The 17060-nt window shown below is 41.5% G+C and overlaps 5 protein-coding genes across 6 annotated transcripts; 3 read left to right on the forward strand and 2 right to left on the reverse strand.

The window, feature by feature from the left end:
* The first annotated feature begins 1731 nt into the window (after positions 1-1731).
* On the forward strand, positions 1732-3512 carry Est-6 (Esterase 6). The gene is made up of 2 exons (XM_017077742.4): positions 1732-3170; positions 3225-3512. The coding sequence occupies exons 1-2, from the start codon at positions 1775-1777 to the stop codon at positions 3470-3472; spliced, it is 1644 nt and encodes a 547-aa protein (XP_016933231.3). The 5' UTR covers positions 1732-1774; the 3' UTR covers positions 3473-3512.
* thoc6 (THO complex 6) lies at positions 3224-6737 on the reverse strand. Its single transcript, XM_017079521.4, has 2 exons — positions 6552-6737; positions 3224-6496 (listed from the first exon to the last, which is right to left on the reverse strand). The coding sequence occupies exons 1-2, from the start codon at positions 6662-6664 to the stop codon at positions 5557-5559; spliced, it is 1053 nt and encodes a 350-aa protein (XP_016935010.3). The 5' UTR covers positions 6665-6737; the 3' UTR covers positions 3224-5556.
* Est-P (Esterase P) lies at positions 3807-5576 on the forward strand. The gene is made up of 2 exons (XM_017079519.4): positions 3807-5205; positions 5262-5576. Exons 1-2 carry the CDS (start codon positions 3807-3809, stop codon positions 5507-5509), a joined length of 1647 nt encoding a protein of 548 aa, XP_016935008.4. The 3' UTR covers positions 5510-5576.
* A 4251-nt stretch (positions 6738-10988) lies between the features above and the next one.
* LOC108012916 (brachyurin) lies at positions 10989-12297 on the forward strand. The gene has a single exon (XM_017078439.4). It carries the CDS (start codon positions 11137-11139, stop codon positions 12001-12003), a length of 867 nt encoding a protein of 288 aa, XP_016933928.2. The 5' UTR covers positions 10989-11136; the 3' UTR covers positions 12004-12297.
* Positions 12298-13548: 1251 nt separating this feature from the next.
* Ak1 (Adenylate kinase 1) lies at positions 13549-17059 on the reverse strand. Of its 2 annotated transcripts, XM_017078440.4 has the most exons (5): positions 16872-17042; positions 15096-15197; positions 14704-14826; positions 13961-14338; positions 13549-13893 (listed from the first exon to the last, which is right to left on the reverse strand). In XM_017078440.4, the coding sequence occupies exons 1-5, from the start codon at positions 16872-16874 to the stop codon at positions 13792-13794; spliced, it is 708 nt and encodes a 235-aa protein (XP_016933929.1). In that variant the 5' UTR covers positions 16875-17042; the 3' UTR covers positions 13549-13791. The 2 variants fall into 2 exon arrangements, with proteins under 2 accessions (XP_016933929.1, XP_016933930.1); XM_017078441.4 differs by lacking the exon at positions 15096-15197 and having other exon boundaries at positions 16872-17059.
* Position 17060: the final 1 nt, after the last annotated feature.

The raw sequence follows: 17060 nt of genomic DNA on the forward strand, positions 1-17060 counted from the left end.
TACCTCTATGAAATTGTGGTTGAAATTTCTTATATTCTACATTTAAATGTATCTTGTTGGCGAGGGTCAAAAATTTAACCCCATTTTCATGTTCGATTTTTTCGAAATTCCAAGGGCCTCAGAATGGACACCAAACCTGTACTTCTAAACTCCATAAATTGAGTTATTGGATCCCGATTTAGACGTGGGATACCTCTATGAAATTGTGGTTGAATTATCTTATATTCTACATTTAAATATATCTTTTTAATGAGGGTCAAGATTTTAACCCATTTTTATGTCAGATTCGTTCCGCTTTCAGAAAGGGGTCCCAAAACTGCACTTCTGGACTTCAAAACTTGGGTATTTGGATCCCGATTTCAAAGTTTCATACCTGTATGAATTTGTGGTGGAATTCTCTATTATTTTACATTAAAATCTTTTGTTTTACTGAGGGTCAAAATTTTAACCCATTTTTATGTTAGATTTTTCCGTAATTCCAATGGCTTTCAGAATTGGAGCCCAAAACTTAACTTCCAGATTTCATAGCTTGGGTAAATGGATCCCGATTTCAAAGTGGCATACCTCTATGAATTGGTGGTTGAATTCTCTAATATTCTGCATTAAAATTATTCTATTTATCGATGTTCAAAATTTTAGCCCATTTTCATGTTTGATTTTTCCGTATTTCCAATGGCTTTCAGAATGGGTATCAAAAACTGCACTTTCAGATTCCATAACTTGGGATATTGGGTCTCGATTTTGACGTGGGATACCTCTATGAACTTGTGGTTGAATTCTCTAATATTCTAGATTAATATTTAGGTTTTAAACGACGGTCAAAATTTAAACTCATTTTCTCAGACAGTGGATCATACAGACATGGCTAGATCAACCTTTATGGGTTCGGTAGCGCGGAACCAATTACATACGTTTTTAAAAATTTAAAATAACAAATCCAGATTTGGTGTTTTTAAAATGTTCAATGTCAATGGAGCGCAAAGGTTCTAAAAAACAAATGCTCTTGCTCAGTGGTCTAATACATATGCACATTCTGTAAAAAAAAATTGACATACTTTTTGGCGCCGAGCTTTTTTAAACGATTGAATTATCTTTATTTTTTAAAGCTAGTATTTTCTTGAGTGTACCTTGCGCTCACTATTTGCCTAATGAAGACATCTTATCAGTAATTAATATTTCTGCTCTAGAAAATTTTTTTTTTTTAACAAGTACCGAAACATTGTACATCTCTTAAGTACCCCGTACTTGGTTTCAGTTGACCATTTTTGCTTACTCAAAAGATGGATACCCTTCAGCGTCCAAATATTTAAAAGCTTTAACAATATTAGACGTCTTATTCGGCTTTAAAACGGTTTTGTTTACAAGTGCATTATCAGAAGCATCTGTATAAATATAAGTATAAACAACATGCAATTAATCAAGTTGACTTAAGTGTGATTGTGTAATAAGTGTCTCACCTAAAGTGGGATAGGCAATTTTGATTGGGGTGCATGTCTATTAAATAAACTAAATCAAGTTACAAATTGCAATCAGGGTGAATATGTAATGATCTTAATTTGTATACGGCTATCGTATGGATGTCCACACAAGAGTTGTGCCAAAATCCAAGCTAGAAATTAAAAATCTCATCTCATGGCGTGTCCAGATCTCAAATGAGACTGGTTGTTCAGGTGATCGGGTGCTGGGTGGCCGAAAGGCCGACCGATCGAATAAAAGGGGCCGCCGATTCCACATCGCAAGATAGTTGCTGTCTGAATTCGCGGGAGTGAGCAACATGAACTGCGTGAGATTGATTTTCGTGCTGAGCTGTTTGTGGCTCAGTTCGTTCGCCAGTGACCCGGATGACCCCCTGGTGGTGGAGCTGCCCCAGGGCAAACTGCGTGGTCGCGATAATGGATTTTACTACAGCTACGAATCGATTCCCTATGCCGAGTCACCCACAGGGGAGCTGAGATTCGAGGCCCCGGAGCCATACAAGCAAAAGTGGTTGGAAACCTTCGATGCCAGCCAGACACCAGTGGTGTGCCTGCAGTGGGATCAGTTCATCCAGGGCGAAAACAAGTTGGCCGGCGAGGAGGACTGCCTGACCGTCAGCGTCTACAAGCCGAAGAACAGCAGCAGGGACAGCTATCCGGTGGTGGCCCACATCCACGGAGGTGCCTTCATGTTCGGAGCAGCATCGCAAAATGGACACGAGAACGTGATGCGAGAGGGCAAATTTATACTGGTGAAGATAAGCTATCGCTTGGGGCCACTGGGTTTCGCAAGCACCGGTGATACGGATTTGCCTGGTAACTATGGTCTAAAGGATCAACGCCTGGCTCTGCAATGGATCAAGCAGAATATTGCCAGTTTTGGTGGAGAGCCGGAGAACATCCTGGTTGTGGGTCACTCCGCTGGCGGAGCTTCAGTTCATCTGCAGATGCTTCGTGAAGATTTCGGCCAGTTGGCCAAGGCGGCGATCTCTTTCAGTGGAAATGCCCTGGATCCTTGGGTTGTTCAGCAGGAGCAGGGTGCCCGAGGACGCGCCTTTGAGCTGGGTCGCATTGTGGGATGTGGACTGGCTGCAGATTCGGAGACCCTTAAGAAGTGCTTAAAGACCAAGCCAGCTGGTGAAATTGTAACCGCTGTTCGAAACTTCCTTATATTTTCCTATGTGCCCTTTGCACCATTTGGTCCTGTGGTGGAACCTTCAGATGCTCCAGAAGCCTTCCTCACTCAAGATCCCAGAGAAGTGATTAAAAGTGGAAAGTTCGGACAAGTTCCCTGGGCCGTGACCTATGTCACAGAGGATGGTGGCTACAATGCTGCCCTGCTTTTGGAGGACTGGAATAAATCTGGAAAGACCGTGCTTGAGGAACTCAACGATCGTTGGTTTGACTGGGCCCCATATCTACTGTTCTATCGGGACTCAAACAAGAGCATCCAAGAAATGGATTATTACTCCCGAAAAATAAGGCAGGAATATGTGGGAGATCAGAGATTCACGACCGAAAACTATTGGGAATTGCAGCAACTATTCACGGATATCCTTTTCAAGAACAGCACACAGGACTCTCTGGATCTTCACCGTAAATATGGAAAGAGCCCCGCCTACGCCTTTGTCTATGACAATCCAGCCGATAGGGGAATCGCACAGGTTCTGACCAAGCGAAGGGATATTCATTTTGGTAAGCTCTTATAAGTTTTTAATAAATAGACTTTATTTAATAGCCTCTTTAAAGGAACCGTTCATGGTGACGACTATTTTTTGATCTTCGAAAACGTTGTACGAGATCCGGAATTACGTCTGGATGAGAGCACAATTTCCAAAAATTTCATCAATATGCTGGCGGACTTTGCTCTCAGTGACAACGGCATTCTAAAATATGGTGAATGTGTTTTCGAAGATAATGTAGGCAGTGAGAAATTTAACTTATTACTTATAAATAAGGAGGGATGTGATAATAAACAATATGTACAGTTTCCCTAATTTTCTTTGAGGAAATAAAATTGTAATTGATTTTACAGAAGTTGTTCCTAAGCCTTTTTATTTATTTGAACTGAAAAAAAATATTTCTAACGATCAATATTTAGTTAATTTCTTTAAGAAGCTGCGTATTGATTTTATAAAAGTATCGAAATTTCGCTTTGTGTACTTTTTATTTCTTTGCTAATTCCTAACTGACCGCTTTGCATCTTTTACCTTCAAAACGCGTTTGATATAGGTACCTATATACATTTGGGTAGACTCGTTAGCAGCTATAAAGAAACAATCAAGCTTTGTTTGCTCGCAGTTGCATTAGTAATTCGTTGAATTCCGGAACATGTGTTCATTCAAATGGTTGAAGTGCTTAATTTTGCTGTGGATAGCCTTTGAAGGAACTGGAGCAATCCTCTCCTCAGATCCTTTGGTTGTAGAGATCCCGAATGGAAAACTCCGTGGCAAGGATAATGGGCACTACTTCAGCTACGAATCGATTCCCTATGCAGAACCCCCAACTGGAGAACTACGATTAGAAGCTCCTCAGCCATATAGCCATCACTGGACTGATGTTTTCGATGCCACTCAGCCACAAGTAGGATGCTTGCAATGGAACCAGTTTAGACCCGAAGGCAGAATGCTAGAGGGGAATGAGGATTGCTTAACCCTAAGTATCTACAAGCCCAAGAATGAAAGCCGGAGCACCTTTCCTGTCGTGGTTGTCATTCATGGTGGTGCCTTTATGTTCGGTAGTGCAGCATTATATGGCCACGAGTATATTATGCGTGAGGGAACTGTGATTTTGGTCAAAATAAACTACCGCGTTGGACCATTGGGCTTCGCAAGCACCGGCGATAGGGATTTGCCGGGAAACTATGGACTCAAGGATCAACGCCTAGCTCTACGATGGATCAAGGAAAACATTGCCAGTTTTGGCGGCATGCCGGATAATATTGTGGTCATTGGGCACTCTGCAGGCGGTGCATCTGCTCATTTACAGCTCCTGCATGAGGATTTCAGTCACTTGGCCAGGGCAGCTGTGTCGGTGAGCGGAAATGCCCTAGATCCCTGGGTTGTCCAGCAAGGGGGAAGAGGACGTGCATTTGAGCTAGGTCGTATATTGGGCTGTGGACAGACATCAGATTCTGCGGAGCTCAAGAATTGTTTGAAGGCCAAGCCGGCCAGTGAAGTAGTATCCGCTGTACGAAGCTTTCTCGTGTTTTCATACGTCCCCTTTTCTGTATTCGGACCCGTGGTGGAGCCAAGAGATGCACCAGAGGCCTTTCTCACTCAACATCCAATAGATGTGATAAAAAGTGGGAAATTCGCACAAGTTCCTTGGGTCGTTACATATACCACTGAGGATGGAGGCTATAACGCTGCTCAGCTGTTGGAGAAAAATAAGACAACCGGTGAGACCTGGATTGAAAAACTCAATGATCGTTGGTTCGACTGGGCTCCTTACTTGCTCTTCTACCGGGACTCGAAGGAAACCGTTTGGGATATGGACGAGTTGTCTAGAAAACTCAGACAGCAATATCTGGGAGATCGTCGTTTTAGTGTGGAAAGTTATTGGGACTTGCAGCGAATGTTTACTGATATTCTTTTCAAGAATAGCGTGCCAAGTTCAATAGATCTTCACAGAAAATATGGCAAAAGTCCTGTCTATTCTTTTGTCTACGATAACCCTTCTGTGTCCGGAGTGGGTCAGGTGCTGTCCAATCGCACTGATATATATTTCGGTACGTATAAAATTTAATTAAAATACCTAAAAGTCCTAACAATTCACTTTTTTAAGGTACTGTCCATGGAGATGACTTTTTCTTAATTTTTGACGATCTTCCACTACGAGCAAACATTCGTCCCGATGAAGAAATTATTACAAGAAACTTTATAAAGATGCTGGAGGACTTTGCACTTGACGAAAGGGGAGCTTTGAGATTTGGCGAGTGCGACTTTCAGAATAATTTGGACAGCAAGCAATATCAAGTGCTGCGAATCACACAAAGCGGTTGTCAGAACGAGCAATATGAACAGTTACCTTAAGCAATAAATAAATATATGTATATGATAGAAAAAGATTTATTAAACCTTCAGGCCGCTTCAACTGTCAGTGGCTCCTCGATCAGTTCATCGTCCTCCTCGGGATCATTTTCATCCCCCTCCACATTGCCGTACAGTTCAATCTTGCTGTCCAAGAAACGAAAGTCCTTGAGGATGTGCAGCTTGTTGCTGAAGCCGGCAATGGACATTACTTTAACGGGCGATGTCTGCCAAACTGCGGAGTAGCAGGCGGTGTGCTCTACGGGAATATTGGCCTGCAGATCTCCATTTAAGGTATAGGACTGCACATGGTTGTGCTCGCCACCAATCAAGACACAGTCGTCCACAAAGTCACACAGATGCACGCGTCCGGGGAAGTCAAAGACGCGGGTGCACTCTAGGGAACGCAGGTGGTAAATGGATGCCTTGGGTCCACCGCCGCAGAGCAGCCAATCCTCGTTGACAGCCACTGCTCCTATCCATTTTCCCCAATCCGGTCGCAATAGATCCGGGTTCTTGTACGGCTCCAGCATAGAAGTTTGCTCCTGCTGCTTGGTGCTCCACACTCGCACAGTGCCATCCTCGGCGCCGGAGAAGATCTGTCCGGTGGAATTGCCCACCACACTGTGCACGTAGTCCGTGTGTCCACGGTATTCCCGCTGCACGCGTCCATCTTCCAAACTCACTTGGTAGATGACCCCATCGCCGCAGCCAGCGAATAGGATGCTGTTTTCCTGGTCCAACCACATGGAGTTTACATCTGGCACTTCGACAGCATCCACCTGCATGGGTATTTTCACCTCCCAGGAGCGTTTGGTGGCCAGTGTCTCCTCCTCCTCGTTCCATTTCAATCCGTAAATAAGACCGACAGCACCCACTACCAGGAAATCACGATGGAAGGACAGGTAATTGATGTCGACATCGCTGCCCTGCGGGAAGATCTTCAGTTTGCCCGGGGGCTCCTCGGAACCCTTGTCCAATTCCTTGATCCTTTAAAAATAATAAGTTAAATATTAGGAAATCGCGCCAAATTAGGAATTCCCACCTGAGCACAAAGATATCGCCAAACAGATTTCCCGCAAATAGGTGCTGATGAGAGGTCGATATAGCCTGAGCCAGGACATTATTGTAAGCACGTTTCAGATCCTTTTGCTTCATGTTTTTTAATAAGTTTAACTAATTTAACCAAATTCAATTGCTTTGTTTACGCCGGCACCTTTAATAAGACCGTTTCTAGGTGAAATACATAAATATACCAGATTTACCAACTCCCGCCTAAGGTCATACTACGTTGTGTATGCTCTACGTAGCTTACGTTTAACCGTTACCTAACGTAATGCTTATTTTGAATTTTTTGAAGAACCTGTTTTTAATCATTCGAAATTCGTTTGATTTTGAGGAAATACATCCAATTGTAAATGTAATTATTCGAACAAAATCGCTCGCCGGTGATCACAATTTGCATTCCTTATTAATAATGTTATTCGCCATGTGTACAACTTGAATTATCGAGTGACAGATGCAATCTGAAGTAAGGGTACTTACCGTAAATGTTTATTTACGATTACTCTCATTAATTGTAAGCTGGATTGCCTTATCCGGTCCAAAATCGGAATTTCTGCCTTAATCAGACATTAGAGTTCGATGGCATTTCGCTAGGGCAATATTATTTGCATTGTCACAGTGAGAGAAGACTTTGAAGAAAGTCTGGGACCTTTGAGACGGTCGAAATTGACTAATCGCCTAAAAATATAAATTTGTAAACCCACAGTGACGTTTAATATCAACTGGTTAAATTGGATTAAATTCGTGAGTGAATCATCAAATCGTGGAAAAGTCGTCGATATGACGTCAATTTTGAAGCGCTTTTAAAGTTTGGAGATCGTGCTCATATTCATTTTTGCCTTTAAACAAACGAAGATTGCCCACTTATGATTGGAAAACAATAATAGACAGCTTCAAATTTAATGGCTATCAACATCAGGTTTCCGTTGTTTACCAATCAAACAAAACATAATTTGCTTGAGCTTTTATTTACCAAATAAATTCTGCGATGTTATGTGTTCATCAAAAATGCTGAGTTTGATTAAGAAATACACATTTCAATCTTAATTTTCTATGTTCTATTTTACGAAGGTCTTAATCAATATTAACATAAAATTTTATGTTGTGATCTAAACGAGAATTTAATATAGTTAGAACATTTGGGTACAGCTAATTAATTCTAAGCTTAGAAGCTTTTAAGACATTAATACTCAAACAAATTGATAATAAATTGAAATATAATTGAAACATCTTTTAAATACTCTTATCAGTTATATGTTTTTTCAAAATTTAATAACATATTAGCTCCTAATCTTTTGTGCGTTGTTGATAAACAATTTTAATGCTGTTGTTCTCGACCGTTCTAATCGTTCTAATTTATATGCATATTCCAGTGGGTTACTAATGTCGAGACAGTCGATTTATAATTAATTATTTCGGCGCCACTAAGCTGTTCGATCTGTCGCAGCATAATTCACATAGACCGGCCGCAACGCATAAATTCGGAATATCGAAAATTCCCCGAATCCCATTAGAGCCCAGAACTTCTCTTGGGGCGTAAGCTTTATTGCTGGTTTAAAAGGCGGTTTTCCGGCTTAAACAATTCCTTATCTGTGGGCAAAACATATCAAGTTTTATAAGCGACTTGCGCTTGCGCTTCATTTGGCAGCATATTAATGGCATGCAAATTTAATTTGACAACTTGACGTATTATGCCAATTCAAATCGAGATTCCAAGACGATTTGTTTTTGACGACTTTCTTAGGTTTTTATTGGACCATTCGTATACGTATTGGCATTTCGCACGTGTTTTTCGGGAATTCCAGGGCGGTCGGAACTGCAAACGATGGGAACTTGTTTTTAATGGAAATTTCAAAGATAACATAATATGTTATTCGGATATATCGTATAAGCCGACGCCGTCTGGATAACTGGCGCCAAAAAGTTTCTTTGCTTTTGGCTAACGGCTATCAAGCGATCAAGCGGTCATCTTTTCTTTTGGCTAATGATAAATGTCTTTGATGAATTTCAGCAAATTTTGTTTGCTACACAGCGTCATGGGAGTTTGTTATTGTGGCCCAGTATTTTGCTCATTTTTTGGGAAATCCCCAAGCGCTATAAATTTCTTCTAAGCGGCTCTTTCTTTTTTGTTTGCGCGGGGTTCTCCGTATCCATTTCGCTTTAGCATAAAATGAGGTCCAACCGGATCTAGTTTGTCCAAGTCTATGGCCGAGAAACATTTGAAGATCGAGCCCTCGGGAGAAGTGGAACTTTTACTGCCTGGCGAAAAGTGGTATGGCGACTACTGGTTCTACGCCGTTGCATATTAAAAACTCATTCCGTCCAGCACATTAATTAATTTTCGATCTCTGATTCCAGAGGCCCCCGGTACGAAACAAATGGTGTTTTATCTGACGTCAATGGCCGATTTGATGTGCCCATTTCAACGGTACGCCAACGCCAAAATCTTGGTCAATGCACTCTACATGCGCCCCATTAGGCGACCGATCAATCCAATCCAGCTTTCTAGCCGATATCTCGGCGATTCGGATCTTCGATTCCGAATTCCGTCAAGGTCAGCTACTTTCTCGGGCAAGGTAAGCAACATTTCTGGCGCCAGAGACGGGAGCCGCTGAACTTTGTGGTTGAAAAACAACGCTTTTTTTGGGGTCTTCCCGGCCCGATCTCTCATTTGCATCAATTTACATCTCGGATTCCCGGCCGCGTAATTTAAATTTTAATTGTCGAATAAATCTCGCCGGTTCTTCGGGGTAATATATTCAAAGCAGTCGGCGAAAAATGAAATATGCATTCAGACGGTGGCACTAAAACTCAAATTGGCCCGAAAAGGCAAGTAAAAGTAAAGCCCGAGAACCCGATCTATAAACTTTGATGATGTGCTGAAAACTAATTGGAAGATTAGCCTGTTCATCAATAAAAGACACCTCCCAGAACGGGAAGTCATAGTTATATGTCCTACACGTGCAGTTTATAGTTCTCTAACGAGGATTACCATCCTACATTCCTGGGATCCAGAGATCATCTCTCGCGTAGCAAGTGCTTAGCACCTTCATGTCCAATTAATTTCATTACTGTTTGTATATTTATAAACTTGAACCTGCAAATGAGTAATGCAAATATTACGATCGTGGGGGAATGTAGAACCCCGATTTTGGGATGCTCTATGGAATTTGGAGGCACGTGTAATTACCAAGATCACTTAGCATGAATCCTTTACCCCTTCTGAAGATTAACATTTCATTGACGAACTGGATTCCGTGTTAAAAACAAAGCAATTTGCTGGCTGTTTTTACAATTCGGCTGCTAATTAAGTAAATAAAATTAAAGCGATCGGCAATCTCCGTTGTTTTTCATTAACAACCCATCAGGCTGGCGCCAAGCAAATTAACTTTGATTCCAAGCGATTGGTTTTATTGGTTTTTTCGGAATTTCTGCGCACATCGAAAAGAAAACAGGAAAATCGAAAGAAAACAGTAGAACAAAAGCATTGATTGAGTCAGCATTGTTGAGATTTTGATCTGGAGCGCAATCTACATACTAATATGTTTATAAAAAACATTCAGCAAACTTGATTCATCGACGTTCTCCCGAAATTTGGCCGAAAGTTTTGCTTGGAATTAGCAACATTTTTGGACTTTGAGGCGTAAATGAATAACTTATTTGAGACGTATTCTTAAGGCGCCACTGAATCGGAAAAAAAAATTGGAGTCCCCCGTTGTTTACGGATCACGAAAATGCCATTGAAGATGCGCAAAAGCAACTTTCAAATAAAAAATTCCATCTTTTTTTCAGTTGAATGAAACATTTCCAACTGACCTGTCCGAATTGTTGAGCCAAAGGAAAAATGACAGGCAAAACGAGTCTTTTAATCAGAATTCCATTATAGTTTATACATAATTAAAATCGTATTTGTCACCCCGAAATTCAATCCACCAAAAGGGGCGGTGGTTCGATGACGTCCAACCCCACCTGGAATACCTGTTCTTTTGTCTAACGCATGCCAACTTGTATCTCGATTTTCTCTTGCCAAATTTTGAAATTTGAGTAAGTAAAATATATTTCGTGGAATCCTCTGTGCCTTCTCTTTCGTTGATATCATCGAGGGCCTAAAAAACGAAATACGATATTTCGGGAATGAACGCAATCAAAATAACCCAAATTCCACTTCCGTTTCCCATTTGTAGTTTGAACTTTGCCTGGCTACGCGCGCAAGATGAAAATCGGCCGACTATCTGAGATTCCGAGAGTCCAGCGTTATAAACGAGATTTTACGACTTGTTTGCTGTCATAACAACAGGCTACCGGAGAAGAGTCTGCCGATCTGCGAAGATGAGCGGAGAATTAAGCCCGAGAACCAGAAAGCCGGCGAAATATTTTGCTGAGCGCGAGCGACGAGGTATAAAATATCACGGCTCCATCAGAATGGATTTAGATTGAAGCCAACATTCAAAGCGCGCAGAACTCAGAAACAGAAACGTTATAAAAAAAAATAAAATTCCAAAAGAATCATAAAACGAGAAGAATCAGTGACAACAAACAAGTGCATCAAATAAACAAAAATCAAAATGATCGTCAACAGAATCGCCCACCTGCTGGGATTGGGAATGATCTTATTGCTGGTCTGGGAACCCACGCTCACAGAAAGCTATGCCCTGGGACACGCGAAGTTCGGGCGGATTGAGAAGTTCCCCTACCAGGTGATGCTCATTGGAAAGCAACTGTGGCGCAAACGCATCCTGTGCGGCGGAACTCTGCTGGATCGTCGTTGGATCCTCACCGCCGGTCACTGCACCATGGGAGTGACACACTATGATGTGTATTTGGGCACCAAGAGCGTTCAGGATACGGAGCAGTCGGGTGGATTGGTTCTGCGATCCAACAAGTTCATTGTCCACGAGCGTTTCAATCCGGAAACGGCGGCCAATGATATTGCCTTGGTCAAACTGCCTCAGGACATTGGATTCACCTCGCGAATCCAGCCTGCCTCTCTGCCCAGCAGATATCGACATGACCAGTTCGCGGGGATGAGCGTGGTGGCCACTGGATGGGGCGCCATGGTGGAGATGACCAACTCGGATTCGATGCAGTACACCGAACTGCAGGTGATCTCGAATGCGGAGTGCGCCCAGGAGTACGATGTGGTCACGGCGGGAGTGATCTGTGCCAAGGGTCTGAAGGATGAGACAGTGTGCACCGGTGACTCGGGTGGTCCGCTGGTTCTTAAGGACACTCAGATGGTGGTGGGCATTACCAGTTTCGGACCCGCCGATGGATGTGAAACCAATATTCCTGGTGGCTTCACCCGGGTTACCCACTACCTCGACTGGATTGAGAGCAAGATTGGTGGCCACAACGCCCCACATCAGCAGTATCAGCGGCCCCAGCATCAGCAACAACATCACCATCAGTACAGTGATAATAATCTCATTTAGGAAGGGCCCTCCTTATAACCGCCCATCTCACCACTGACTGAATCTTGATAGCTTTATGTTTAAAGGAAATTCTCCAATCTTGTGATATATATCTCATTGAAATCTGTACATTGATTTTAGCTTTAACTATTTAAATATCTATATTTATTTTAGTTGTAAGAGTGACAGCGGCCACAAAAAAAAAGAAGATAAAAATCAAGCCGCAAACAAAAAGAAAGCAACAAATGTTGCAAAATATAAAGAAATTGTATATGAAAAAATAAAAAACAAAAATAACAATAATAGCACAAAAAACCTGCTTCGGCTTTTCAGTCTGTTTAGTCATGCTGATTTTTGTGGAATTGGAATTCCCGCATTTTGGGGATCTGATCTCGACCGGCGATAATCGCCCGATAAAAACTTTTACGTCGCCAAGTGATAATTTCTGAGCGTTTAACCGTTTCGTTTTCTATCCAAAGTTTTCGTTTGTTTGTTGTGGGTTTTCTGGCCCCTCTGCCTTTTACATAATTTACGAAACCCCACAATTATTAGGCATCATTCGAAGACCACTTATTTTACATAATATTGCCGTGTTGACTTTACACTCGAGACGATCTTTAAGAACTCGAACCCACTCCAGTTCGAAGAGGAGCTGGAGATCCACACGATGACGTTGGTCTGTCCCACTTGGAATTTAGTTCCGTGACAGATGGACGATTCTATTTCTACCAGTTTTTGGAGAAGTTCGAAATTGACAAGATTTTCTTTCAGCCTTTGTTATTCGAATGGTGTCAGTTCTATTTTGCTTTCAAACTGAAGTTAATGACGCACTCTTTCGTTGAGAGATTTATCAAAAATTGATATCATCTATTGGCCCGAAATACTTCTGATTCAACTCAGAAACCATTCCCCGACAGTTTGAACATCTTTCGAGCCAGTCGATCAATCAACCCGATGACTTGCTCTAATTTAAACTCGATCTAGCAAAGTCATATAATTTATTATGACTAGAGCAGTTTATCGGGTGCAACTTGCTAATGTGTAGCAAATATCCGCAGATTTTTGAAAGTTCCTCAATAAAATGTATATACAGATCAAAAACTCTTCAATATTGGAAAGTAAACAGTAATCTATATTGATCTTGAATTCGATTCGACTCCACTAAAAGCAGGCAACTTAAAAAAAACCCTACATGGGTGAGATATTTAGATAAATGAGATATTTAGCAAAGTGTTTAGACACGAAGTTAAATTAGTTCTACTCCCACAACATTCAAATGCTGATAGCAAACTGGTTTAGTGAACTAAATCAGCTTCTAGTTTTTCGATAAAAAATCACGTGGCTCTCACAGCCGCATTCAAGGCAAATGTTTTCGAATGTTTTCCTTTCAAGCACACGCGCCCTTGGATCTTGCAATTAGTTTATGAATAATTGGCCAGAGACTTGCTAAACGAAATCCCTAAATCGTGCCTAGATGAGATTAGCATTTTATAGCATAACTGGGAAAATTACAGCCATTATTCAAGTAATTATCAGTATTTTATAATCTTAAGGTTTACAAACTCATTGTATTCCATTTTTTATGTGTAAATTTATTTAAAGCACTAGATCAATTATTGCTTGAATGCACGATTGAAGGATAATGCCATTAAATATGGTAACATAATATAGATTTAGACTAATTTATTTGGTGTTCAGCTTTCATTTGTGCTCAGCTTTGAGATTGTGGGATTCGCGCTAAAAAGTGCATTAAAAATGTTGCTTGCGTCGCTGACTTTGGTACCGGTTTCCTAATGGATTTCCATTTCACTAGCACTGGGCGGCGGCTTTTTGCTGCTTCTTTTTCAGAACACAGTCAATGGCCTGAACGACTTCCAAAAAGATATCGTCCACGTCACGCTCGGCATTGATCTGGGATTAATAAAAGTTGATAATTAAAACGGGGAGTTTTTTTTGGTGTGTATAATGCATTACTAACCGTCAGGGTCTTGGCATCGTAAAGTTCCAGAATGGCGTTGGTGTTCTGCCTGAAGGTCTGCAGGCGAGCCCTAATGGTCTTCTCGTTATCATCCTCCCGTTTCACAGACGATGCAGCGGCACGTGCCAAAATACGTTGCACCATCGTGTCCTCGGAGCAATCGAAGTACAGAGCCAAATCAGCGGGAGCCACGCGGGTCTCGAACTCAACGCCCTGGTTCTTCTCCCGAGGATAACCATCGATAAGGAATCCCTTCGAGCTTCCCTTGGACCGGACGATGGCGTCGTTCAAGAGCGACAGCACCTCATCGTTGGAAACCAAGCCACCAGTTGACATTATCTCCTGCAGTTTACGACCTTTGTCCGATCCAGAAGCCACCTATAAAATGATATAGTAATTAGTACAGTTCCAAAATATTAAGTTATTAACAAGATTTTATGATTTTTTTGGTCAGAAACATTTCAGAACTACCATTTTAAATGTGCGAACGTGATATAATTGCAAATTGATCATTATATCAATATCCTATATGTATAATACCATAATATTCATTTACAAACAATATATTTTCTAGTCAGGAAGTTATAAAATGGTTTTGCATGCATCACATCGTAAAACAGCTAGCCGATCTAAAATTTATGGTTCGATCTACAGTTCGAAAACCATTACCAAGGCAAAAACCATATATTCCTGCCATCTGCAAATAGATAGCGGAACTATTCCAGTATTTCTGGCCAAATTACCTCATTGCGCAGCAAATCACCGCTGCTCAGATGTGTGAATCCGTATTTTTCCACAATTTTGGCGCACTGAGTGCCCTTGCCGCAGCCGGGTCCACCCAAGATCCAGATGATGGGGATTTCAGACTGTAAAGACAAGGGTCGGGTTAGCAATTTCACAACACCAAGGCGAGGAGACATCTACAATTTTAGCTGGGTTAGAGTTTACTTTTGTTCGCAAGCTTAGTTGGGTTAGGGTTGGATTTCAAAGGAGGATTTTCTCTGGGTTTCTAAGAACGTTTTTTGATTTGGTGAAGCGGCGGCCAGACAGAACATGCCATGTACATCAAGTAATCCTACATGGTAGTAGGGTATATATAGTGCCCATCGATTTGGCATCCGGAGGGGCTACTTACAGCGGCTCGTGCCCTTCGGAGCTCTTCGGCTCTGAGCTTCTCCACGGCTTTGAGCTTATCCTCGGCCTCCTTCTTCATTGCTTTTTGGTGACACATAAATAACTACACAATCGAGACAGTTGGTGGGGATGGTTAGATATCTCAAACTTATAGTGTTATTGAACTACATCCGAGATGTTTCTGGCTGTGGTTAATATGTAGTTATTAGTAATTTGGGCACTCTGCCAGCAGCGAATAATCCCCAAATGTTTGCCGACAATAATGTTCACACGCTACACAGTCTTACGAAAAAGAAAAAAGTATCTATAGGATATAAATATTACATGGGCCCATGACATTGATCTTGAACAGAAACCACTGCGTAGCACATCATTGTTGTGTAGGGTGGGTAATCTAAAGCAATTGGCACCTCTTCTCCATTCGCACAAATTGTATTGTTAATGTTATTGTTTCATCAAAATATATCCCAGTTACCGTAAACAATTGAATCGCACCCGTGACCGTATAGCGTGTGTTTTATGTGCAGATCAGCTTTTTATATAGTATCCGAGGCCCCCGTCGATATTGGCCTGTTCCGCATTGTCGCACCCATCGAGAATTTGGGTGCAAAAATATAAAAACTAGAGAAAGAATGATTTTGAACAGCTTGATAATGCCCAGGTTATTTGCTGGCACCTTTGCTTTTTTTCCTTAGAGCATAAATTTAGTGCTTTTTATTTTCTCTGACGTTGTTTTTAGTTGGCTTTTCTCCTGGCACATTTGTACGCATTAAAATTGTTGCGTGTGAGAATTTATGATTTTCAAGCTTATTTACGTAATTTTTTGATATGTATATAAAGTAGTTCAGTGACTTTTCAATGTCATATCCAAGGATTGCCCGTGGTTAATAAATCAAAACTAACCTGTACTTGGTAGTTTAACAGTTGTTTAGGTTCCCAAACAGTTCAATTTAGATTAATATAATTACAGAACTCAAGACCTTAACACATGCTTTCTGCTCAAATGGAACTCGAAAACTATCCAGCTAACCCAGAGGAATTTTTATGGAACCCAGTTCTGACTCTTAATATTTCTTTTATATGGTTTTTTTCTTGTTTTTTTTTCTTTGTTTTCGCAATTTAATAAAACGACGCGACTAAGGCAAAAACCGGCATGACTGTCTAGTTCGAGTAGCGCCAATAAACACATTTTAACTGCCTTTTGGCGACGAGGCTGGGGACTTGCTAATGAATCAAGCCCCGCCAGAAATTCCTGTGTAGCGGGCAACTGGTCATAAATTTATTCAAATCGGGATTTTGACGTCAAAATTTGATGGGGCTTGGAATGCGAAATTTCGGTTTTGTTTTTGTTTGCTTCGCTGAGTTGCTAATTTGTTTGGTTGTTTGTGTTCCTCTTTTCTTTTGGGGGAATTTCACAGATTCGTAATCGTTGGAATTAGGAGAGGCTCTATTTATACCAGAGTCGTAAACAACGAACAGCTGACGGGTGATTCTCAGTTCTCACATTTCGCGGCTTAAAAAGCTTATATGTACCCCCAGGCCCCCCAAAGTTTCTTGATTGCATCGCTGGGCAAGGTCAAGTGCACTGCAAGTGGCTCAAGGTCGAGTGGAGTGTTCTGAATCTCTAATTTCGAGAAACCAGTTGGAGTGCCATCGGGATTTAAGTCATAGTGAGAAACTTTTAACGTGTAGGTTACAAACAAATAAAAATAAATTGGGCAATAGGCAGAAACAAAAACACAAATCAAAGCAGAGCACCCGCACAGAAAACACTCACCATGATGATGATGTATACTAGATATACTCGTCGCTGCTGCGGGCCTTTGGCTGAAGAAATCGCGAGATTTTCGGTAGTTTACTAGCCCTCTAGCCTTCCTTTGGTCGATTCTCGCCCAGATTCGATTGCTCCGCCCGACGATTTTCCACCACCCTCTGTGCTGCGTGTGTTGAGAGTGACTGAATGATA

This window comes from Drosophila suzukii, chromosome 3, assembly GCF_043229965.1.
Source record: "Drosophila suzukii chromosome 3, CBGP_Dsuzu_IsoJpt1.0, whole genome shotgun sequence".
NCBI lineage: Eukaryota > Metazoa > Arthropoda > Insecta > Diptera > Drosophilidae > Drosophila > Drosophila suzukii.